Source organism: Varanus komodoensis, unplaced genomic scaffold, assembly GCF_004798865.1.
Source record: "Varanus komodoensis strain SLA01 unplaced genomic scaffold, ASM479886v1 scaffold101, whole genome shotgun sequence".
Classification (NCBI taxonomy): Eukaryota; Metazoa; Chordata; class Lepidosauria; order Squamata; family Varanidae; genus Varanus; species Varanus komodoensis.
The window spans coordinates 193,278-203,076 of record NW_025335275.1 but is presented as its reverse complement, the minus strand read 5'-3'; the positions used below and the strand labels follow the sequence as shown (position 1 = coordinate 203,076).

General features: G+C 43.7%; 1 protein-coding gene across 1 annotated transcript in view; it reads right to left on the bottom strand.

The window, feature by feature from the left end:
* The window catches only part of AP1M2 (adaptor related protein complex 1 subunit mu 2), a 13,443-nt gene extending 4,600 nt beyond the window's left edge, over window positions 1-8,843 (bottom strand). Inside the window, exons 1-7 of the mRNA XM_044419332.1 lie at window positions 8,831-8,843; window positions 8,490-8,569; window positions 7,909-8,039; window positions 7,487-7,634; window positions 6,287-6,413; window positions 3,442-3,447; window positions 566-708 (exon numbers count right to left, since the gene is read on the bottom strand). Of these exons, the coding sequence (XP_044275267.1) occupies window positions 566-708; window positions 3,442-3,447; window positions 6,287-6,413; window positions 7,487-7,634; window positions 7,909-8,039; window positions 8,490-8,569; window positions 8,831-8,843 (648 nt within the window). The remainder of the gene's footprint in view (window positions 1-565; window positions 709-3,441; window positions 3,448-6,286; window positions 6,414-7,486; window positions 7,635-7,908; window positions 8,040-8,489; window positions 8,570-8,830) is intronic.
* Between the last annotated feature and the right edge of the window lie 956 nt (window positions 8,844-9,799).

Sequence of the window (9,799 nt, the reverse complement as noted above, 5' to 3'; positions counted from 1 at the left end):
AAAAAAAGATTTTCAATTCACCAACTTTTTTTTAAAATAAAGAAATTATTTATCTTTTGCACATAGCCAGTCACTCTACACACACATAAACATAATAGTCACCGCCGGCAGTAAGCACTCAGCGCGCGACCACACGTCCAATCCCAAGCTGAGCAGCGTCCCAAGCCTAGCAGCACCCTCACAACCAACGCGGACACACAAGCTGCCCGCCTGCACTATTTTAATTATTTTTGCTGCCAACCTGCTACACCCAACAGGGCGATTCAAAATCACTTGGAAAAATCTGTTGGAAAAATCCGTCAAAAAAAGGTGCCGGAACACTGTTCCAGTGTGCTCTATGACAAAAAAAGCCCTGCTTCTCTGTATTTTTTTCAACTCAATAATGTTCTTTTTCAGGTAAGGTGGCCAGAAGTGAGCACAAGATTCTAAGAGCAGATGTTTTGTACTACAACTTTTTGTACTACAATTTCTTACCATTGGCTATGCTGACTAGGGCAGCAGTACAAAACAACTGGAGGGTGTTACCTACCCCTGCCCTGCTATGGCTTTTCTCTCCCAGACTTACCTGTGTGTTCAGTCGATAAGACATGAGCTCAAAATCTCCATCAGGTGGTATGAAGGAGATTGTGCGATCATTGTCAAAACGTGACAGTCGTACACACTGGTGGAACTTGACATCCTCCAGCTCCACAGACTTATTTTTCCCTCCTGGAAACCAGAAAAAGCATTCTTAGAAGAGGAGATAAGGAAGCTCATCTCTGACAGATAAAGACAGCTGTCATTGTTATGGCTAAGATGTGTTAATAAATAGTTGCTTGCCCTTGGGCTTCCAAGCTTCTCCAAACATTAAGAACGAAAGGTACTGCCAAAGAATTTTGGAAAACTGAGGGATGTTGACAAAATGGACAGCTTTATGCAATCACATCCATATTGAACCCATGCCCCTGTTAGCTTATACAAATGAGGAGGGGGAAACAGGCAGCTGACTCCCTGGAAAAGAGGGAGTGGTCCCACACTGCCTAAAAGAAGAAGTGGTGAAGACTTTCTTGAAAAAACCCTCCCTGAACCTAGAATGTCCTAACTATTTTAGGCTGGTGATGAGGTTTCCTTACTGAGCCAGTTGTCTGAGTGAATTGTAGCCAACCGTCTCCAGGAACTCTTGGATGAAATTGATTATCTGGATCCATTTCAATTGCGGTTCAGGCCAGATTTTGGCAGAGAAATAGCTTTGCTTATTCTATTTCAGGAGAAAAACAGAAGTGTGACCCTGATGATAATACTGAATCTCTTGGAAGCGTTCAGAACCATTGACCATGGTATCCTTTGGGGACAACTATCTTAAGCTGAGAGTCAGGGGTATTTCATTGCAGTGGTTCTGCCCCTACTCAAATGGCTGACAGCAGAGCATTCTTGTCTGCATGGATAATCTAGCATGGGCTCAGTTTTGTCCCAAATGCTATTTAATAGCTATATGGAAGTGCAGAGTGGAGACAGAGTTCTGCAGTGCACTGCCATCAATTTAGCTCTATACAGATATAAAAATAGGTCTAATTCTTTTCATCTCCAACAGGTGCCAAAGCAGTGCCACACCACAACAATGGACCAGATGAGAGATAACAAACTGAAACTCAGTTCAGACAAGATGGAGATGTTATTGGTGGATGGTTTCTCTGACTGGATGGAGAGTGTTCAATCTGTTTCGGATGGGGTTGTCACCTAGTGAGCTTCTTTTCTGAGAGAGAACAAGCACTCAGATCTCCTAGGTCCCCAGTCCAGCTCTCTAAACACCACACCACATTGGCTACTGATAATTCATTAATGAAAATAATACTAATACATAAAAACCCACTAGAATTATGTGATGAATGGTGCTCTGGGAAAAAGAACAGGAACCAGTTACTCTTTTCCATCTTAATAGTAGCTATTTTTATTCCTTTGTATTTTCATTGTTGTTGTTTAGTCCCAAAGTCATGCCCGACCCATTATGACCCCACAAACAACATTACTCCAGGCTCTCCTGTCCTTCACCATCCCTCGGAGTCTACCCAAGGCCACACCCACCACCCCAGTGACCTTATCTAGCCACCTCAAACCCTGCCATCCCCTTCTCCTTTTGCCATCAATGTTCCCAGCATCAGGGTCTTCTCCAGGGAGTTGCTCCTTCTCATTAGGTGGCCGAGGTGTTTGAGTTTCATCTTCAGTATCTGGCCTTCTAAAGAGCAGTCAGGGCTGATTTCCTTTAGGATTGACTGGTTTCATCACCTTGCAGTCCAAGGGACTCCCAGGAGTCTTCTCCAGCACCACAATTCAAAGGCCTCAATTCTTCGGAGCTCAGCCTTCCTTATGGACCAGCTTTCACAGCCATACATTGCAACTGGGAAAACCATAGCCTTGACTATACGTACTTTTGTCGGCAGGAGGATGTCTCTGCTTTTTAGTTTGCTGTCTAGATTTGCCATAGCTCTCCTCCCCAGGAGCAAGTGTCTTTTAATTCCTTGGCTGCAGTCACCATCTGCAGTGATCTTGGAGCCCAAGAAAATACAATCTGTCACTATTTCCAATTCTTCCCTATCTATTTGCAAGAAAGTGATAGGACTGGATGCTGTGATCTTAGTTTTCTTAATGTGAGTTTCAAGCCAACTTTTGCACTCTCCCCTTTTACCTGCATCAAGAGGCTCTTTAGTTTCTCTTTGCTTTCTGCCATTAGAGTGGTATCATCTGCATATCTGAGGTTGTTGCTATTTCTCCAGGCAATCTTAATTCCCTACTGTGGTCATTTTCTGCACCCTGTTACCAGCTGTTAGTGTCTCTTTAGCATTCCTAGCTTCTGAAGACAGGTGGTGTTTTGAACTAGCACTGTCAGTTAAAGGAACAGGCAATTTATTAGCCTCCTGTGTTTGACCTGCAGTTCCCATCATTTCACTGTTGGCTAAGACTGATGGGAAGTGTAGGTCAAAACTTCTGGAGTGCCACAAATTGTAATAGGTAATCTCTACATAGGGCACAGTCCAATATGTGTAAGTCTCCAAACACCTAATGCAGGGCGGGAAGCACAGTGCTTGCATCCTGGATGGTCATTTCTATCTTGCCTATTTCAATGAATTGCCATGGAGAAGAAAGAAGGAAAGCCAGGCCACAGTTGGATATGGTATAAGCTGTTGATCCCTACTTTCTCCCCAGTGCCCTAGAATGCCCTATCACTCTTTGAGGTGACTTTTTGACCCTGGAGACAGTGCTGCTGTGGTTCTTTCTGTACCACCCATGGGGGGTGGGGAAGCTCCACAATCAGAGTCCCAGTGCTTCAGTCAGAGGATCTTGGTGCTTGGATGCCAAATAATCCCAGGCAATTTCAGGAGGCCATAGGATTGGACTCTTAGTCTTTTTCAAATGGTGAGAGGATGAGTGCATTTAAGTATTTGTGTAGCAGGGGAACAGTATTACCTGCAACTTTTCATGAAGTGGTCTATCTGGTCACACTCCTCTGTAGAGCAATGGGGACTATTTCCAGAATTGGCCAACAGGGATGCTCCTTTCCCAGTTCTAAACCAATCAGTAGTTCCATGTCCAGTTCTCACTGCTGCTTCTTGACCCACATAGAGGTTTCTCAAGAGACAAATAAGATGGTCTGGTACTCCCATCTCTTTAAGAACTTGCCACAATTTGTTGTGATCCACACAATCAAAGGCTTTAGCATACTCAATGAAGCAGAAGTAGATGTTTTTCTGGAACTTCCTAGCTTTCTCCATGATCCAGCATATGTTGGCAATTTGATCTCTAGTTCCTCTGCCTCTTCGAAATTCTGTCTGTACTTCTGGTAGTTCTCGGTCCATGTACTGCTGAAGCCTAGCTTGTAGGATTTTGAGCATAACTTTGCTAGCATGTGAAATGAGTGCAATGGTGTGGTAGTTTGAACATTCTTTGGCATTGCCCTTCTTTGGAATCGGAATGCAAACTGACCTTTTCCAATCCTGGGGCCACTGCTGAGTTTTCCAAATTTGCTGGCATATTGAGTGTAGCACTTTAACTGCATCGTCTTTTAGGATTTTGAGTAGCTCAGCTGGAATACTGTCCCCTCCACTAGCTTTGTTGTTGCTAAGACTCCTTAGGCCCATTTGACTTCACACTCCAGGATGTCTAGCTCAAGGTCAGCGACTACCCCATCATGGTTATCAGGGACATTAAAATCTTTCTTGTTTAGTTCTTCTGTGTAATCTTGCCACCTCTTCTTAATCTCTTCTGCCTCTGTTAGGTCCCTGCCATTTTTGTGCTTTATCATGCCCATCTTTGCATGGAACATTCCCTTAATATCTCCAATTTTCTCTAGTCTTTCTCATTCTATTGTTTTCTTCTATTTCTTTGCACTGTTCATTTAAGAAGCCATTTTTATCTCTTCTAGCTATTCTCTGGAATTCTGCATTCAACTGGGTGTATCTTTCCCTTTCTCCCTTGCCCTTCACTTCCCTTCTTTCCTCACCTATTTGTAAAGCTTCCTCAGACAGCCATTTTGCTTTCTTGCATTTCTTTTTCTCTGGGATGCTTTTAGTTGCTACCTCTTGTACAATGTTGCGAACCTCTGTCCATAGTTCTTCAGGCACTCTGTCTATTAGATTTAATTTCTTAAATCTATTTGTCACCTGCACTGTATATTCATAAGGAATATGATTGAGGTCATACCTGAGTGGCCTAGTGATTTCCCCTACTTTCTTCAATTTAAGCCAGATTTTTCCAACATGAAGCTCATGATCTGAGCCACAGACAGGTCCTGGTCTTGTTTTTACAGACTAAATATGGCTTCTCCATCTTTGGCTGCAGACTACATAATCAATCTGATTTCTTTGTTGCCCATGTGTAGAGTCATCTCTTGGGTTGTTGGGAAAGAGTTTTTGCTATGACCATCATATTCTCTTGACAAAATTCTGCCACCCTGTGCCCTGCTTCATTTTGTACTCCAAGGCCAAACTTGCCTGTTATTCCAGTTATCTTTTGACTTCCTACTTTAGCATTCCAATGCTCCCATGATGATAAGGACATCATTTTTGGTGTTATTTCTAGGAGGTGTTGTAAGTCTTCACAGAACTGGTCAACTTCAGCCTCTTCGGCATCAGTGGTTGGGGCATTGAACAGTTTGCCTTGGATTTGAACTGAGATCATTCTGTCATTTTGGAGAGTGTATCCCAGTACTTCTTTTCCTACTCTTTTACTGACTATGAAAACTGAGATCATTTCTTCTGAGGGATTCTTGCCCACAGTAGTATACCTGATGGTCATCTGAATTAAACTCACCCATTCCTGTCCATTTTAGTTCACTGATCTCCAAGATGTTGATGTTCAGTCTTGTCATCTCTTGTTTGACCACATCCAGCTTACCTTGATTCATAGATCTTACATTCCAGGTTCCTAAGGAGTATTGTTCTTTACAGCATCGGACTTTCCTTTCACCACCAGATACAGCCACAACTGAGTGTCCTTTTGTCTTTGACCCAATTGTTTCACTCTTTCTGGTGCCACTGGTACTAGCCCTCCGCTCTTCCCCAGTAGCACATTGGACACCTTCTGACCTGAGGGACTCATCCTCCGGCGTCATATCTCTTTGCCTTTTGGTACTGTCCACGGGGTTTTCATGGCAAAGATACTGGAGTGGGTTGCCATTTTCTTCTCCAGTGGATCACCTTTTGTCAGAGCTCTCTGCTATGACCAGTCCATCTTGGGCACCCCTGTACGACATAGCTCATAGCTTTATTGTGTGATGCAAGCCCCTTTGCCATGGCAAGGCAGTGATCCATGATGGGGTTTCATTGTTTACTACTTTATGCTTGGGAATTATTATTAGATATAGATCTGTGACTAAATTTAAAAACAAAGAAACAAGAATAATACAAGCTCCTAACTTAGAGTTATCCAGTAGTGTGCTAAAGGCAAACCAAAGAAGGCACATTTTTCATAAATGCACAGATATGGCTCAACTTCAGTCCTGCCCCTGATCCTAGCATATAGAATGAGCTTCGGTGCCTTGGAGCTAAAGGAAATGCCTGGCAGCTCTCTTTTTTATAGGACCAACTTGATACATTCCACAGAGGAATGCTAATGTCCCAGGTAACTTTCTGAGCCCAGACAAATCACCTCCACAAGATGAGCATCCACCAGTGTTCATCAAAACCCACAGTGATTCTACTTAGCCTAATGTCTTGATCCGTTGACCTGCTCAATGCTGTTAAGAGCTGCTCCCCTGCTCTGCCCAGACTTCCAAGAAGCAGGTGTCCCTTCCTCAGGGTCCTGTATTACTTACGTCCTGTGAGTTCAAAGAGCACCCTGTCATTGAGGCCCAAGCGCAGCTCTGGCATGCCTGAGAGGAAAACCTTCAGCTTGATGGACCCCACAATCTCACTCAGCAAGACACTCCCATTGGCATTGACCTGAAAGACAGACAGAGCAGAGCCTGGACCTGAGGGACCACAAGCCTCTCTCCACCCCTTGGCTTCTCCTTCCCCCTAAAAACAGTCATACTGAAATTATTGAATGCACAGACCAAGTAAATGAAAAGTTTAATCATCAAGTGCTGAAATGCCACATGTGGGCAAAACTTCCTCAAACTGGTATGCTCTAGACACTTGGGACTCCAGCTCCCATCAGCCCTAGGCAGGATGGCCAATGGTCAGGAATTTTTATTTAGTTTATGTATTACATTTCTTATACTGGGACCTGAAACATCCAGAAGGAACCAGGTAAGGGAAAGCTGATGATAGATGATCTTTCTACATCTTTGCAGAGCTGATACTCTAAAGAGGAAGAAAAAGTTGGCTTGGGGGAAATATAAGACATCCTAGTTGGAGTATCATCATTGATCTAGGAAACCAACCATCTCTAACTACATCTAGCTCAGAGCAACTGCAGGGGAAAGCTCTTCATGGGTAGACCTGGCACAAAGGGCAGGGTCACCATGAAGTATACTCAGAAGAAAGGCTAGCACTTTTATGCAAATTAATTATTAGGCTCTGGGTGCGTACCCGGTCTTATTCAGAAATTACGTTTTGATATATATTGGTACACCTACAGCACAAGTGATCTCACCTAGTATTTAAGTAAATTTTCTAATTTCTACATTACAAATGTTGAACTACTGTTTTAGGCCATAACATCCTTGTAAGCTCACAGCACTGAATATAACTTATAGATATGGATGTTTAAAGTCTATCACTCTGAATATAATTTTACTGTGTCTTAAATGAAACTGTGTAGAACTGTGTATATTCATATTAAAAGACAGCAAATCTTCTTTCAAAGAGAGAAAGGAAAATGTGCATGGATCTTTATTTATAAGGTGTATCACCATGCTTAGGCTGTGAAACTCCATTGTACCACTTTATTCTATTGGCTTTATACTAGAGGCTCCTTACACAGGTGTGATATTTATGTTAGTACTGGTGGCACATTATATATTGTTCCACATCTCTAACCAAAGATAACCTGCATCCCTGCATGGACTCACCAGCAGGTTGACCGATTCAATTACATCAATGAAGACCTCGTTCTTCTTGTATTTGATGCCCTCTGATCTCCAGGAGACTGCATTGGTGACAGTGGCAGGAACACGGGATTTGCCCGTGTCCAGCTTGTTGCCCTGCTGAGTGATATACCTGCAATGTGGTGAAAAGAAACAAGAGCAAGCTCTTAAGACAGGCATCTCGCTTTCCCTGTGCTGTTGACCTCACTTTACAGAGTCCACAGCAGACACAGAATGTCAGCAAATGCATAGTTGCACTGCATGGAGGGGAACACAGTTCACTGGCAAAGCATGGATTTGGCCTGCAGGCAGTCCCAGATTTAGCCTCAGCATCTCTGGCCAAGCCTTCTGCACAGGAGCAAATAGGCAGATCACAGGGTGAGACATATACAAGCCAAGCAACTCACTCCTGCAAGATTTTACTATCTGTTGTCTGTGGAAACCCAAAGTCCATCAGCTCATCCAGCAGTTCATACACAATGACAAAATTGTCACGGATACTTTCTTCCTCCAGCTCTTTGAAGTATTCAGAAAAGACCTGACAAGGAGAGGATGGAGACATTAATCCAACCAAACTTAATATGGAAGAACTGAAGGTATATCATTTCTATAGTCAAGCTCTGAGAATTCTGCTGCCCCAGTATGCACATTGTACAGTTAGCATAAACCTTAAAAGGTTTGGTACATTTAGCTTCATTCAGCTGCTTGGCTCAAGCACATCTTCCTTGTACCATTTTGGGTACATCAGTGTCCTCAGATGGATCATGGCAGGGTTCAGAACCCCTGAAGGCCATATATCCAGATTCACACAGAACTGAGCATTGCGGGTAGAGGGTGGCTGGTGATGTCTATTCTAAGCCATTTTTAAAGCAGCAAGAAACACAGGGAATAACAACTTGCTGCTACTCCTTTCAAGAGAGAAGGAAGCACCAGCCTTTCCCACCATAGTGCCCCATTTCCCCCTGAAAATATGATAATAGTTGCTTACTTCTACCACTTTGTAGAGAAAAGAATATACCAGTGAGGCATTGGCATTCTTCATGGTGATGGCCACCACTGCCCAAAAGGCTAAGGATGAAGATGTGAAGCAGAGAGAGAGAGAAACTGGCTTCTGTACCTATTTTCATCCAGTGCATTAAAAATGCTTATTGGTAACAGTAAGGTGGATGATCCTACTGTTGGCCCCTCAAAATTCTTCCTTTTTTGGGGTCCAGAAAAGTCAGATGGGGAGCTGCATGCTCTCACATAATAAACCAAGGTGTGTGACCTCAGGTGGAAAGAAACATGTGGGTAACAACTTGCAAGAATTGCCAAGCAAGAAGAAGGCACCTGCATTTTCCATTCTCCATGCCCCAGTTTCAGTTTTGCCAAATTCATACACAAAATAATGTATTCAAATAGTTAATGAGCAGGAGTTATTTTCAATGGGGTATCTGCGTGGTCATGGAATTCAGAATATTTTGACTTGATTAAAACTGGAGGACAAGTGCTTTAGACATTATTTAAGATTTCCAGCAATATGGAAGGCCCCCTCTTGTAGCATGTGCTCTGCACTTATTTTTTTTTACTGATTTCTGTTATTAACTAATAGATTTTCAAAGTGCATCAGAGGACTCTTGTTGAAATAGGCTTGCCTACCGCTGAATCTTAGGGAAGGGGAAGGATTTTTTTTTCTCTTTTTATCGTTCTTTTTTCTCCTCTTTCGAACTGCTTTATAATTTTACCCTGCTTTAATCAGTGCTTTGAGTCATCCCTGGCCATGTTGACGTTTATTTATCCTGGGGAACACATGGGCGCTGCTATTGGCGTGGTCACAGGCAATGGTCGTTACAGCAATAGGGGCTTAACGTGTCCACATAGAAGAAGGATGGACAGATGGCTGACACCTATCCCTCCTTCTGGTTCTGCCCCCAACCAGAGGGCGCCAGGTAGCCTTGTCAACCACCCCTCGGGCCTGACGGTGCTCCTGCTCAATGCCAGGTCAGTCAATAATAAATCTTCCCTCATCCATGACTTGATTGTGGATGAGGGGGCCGACCTGGCTTGCATAACGGAGACCTGGGGGAGGGGGAGGGAGGGGATGTTGCCCTCTCCCAATTGTGCCCGCCCGGGTATCTGGTTCAACACTGTTCACGCCCAGAAGGGAGGGGAGGGGGAGTCGCGTTGGTTTACCGAGCCTCCATCTCTCTCACAGGTCTTCCGGTCCCTTCGAGACCAGGGCTGGAGTGCCTCTACTTGGTGTTGGGCGAACGAGACAGATTGGGGATTCTATTGGTGTACCATGCACCCTTCTGCCCA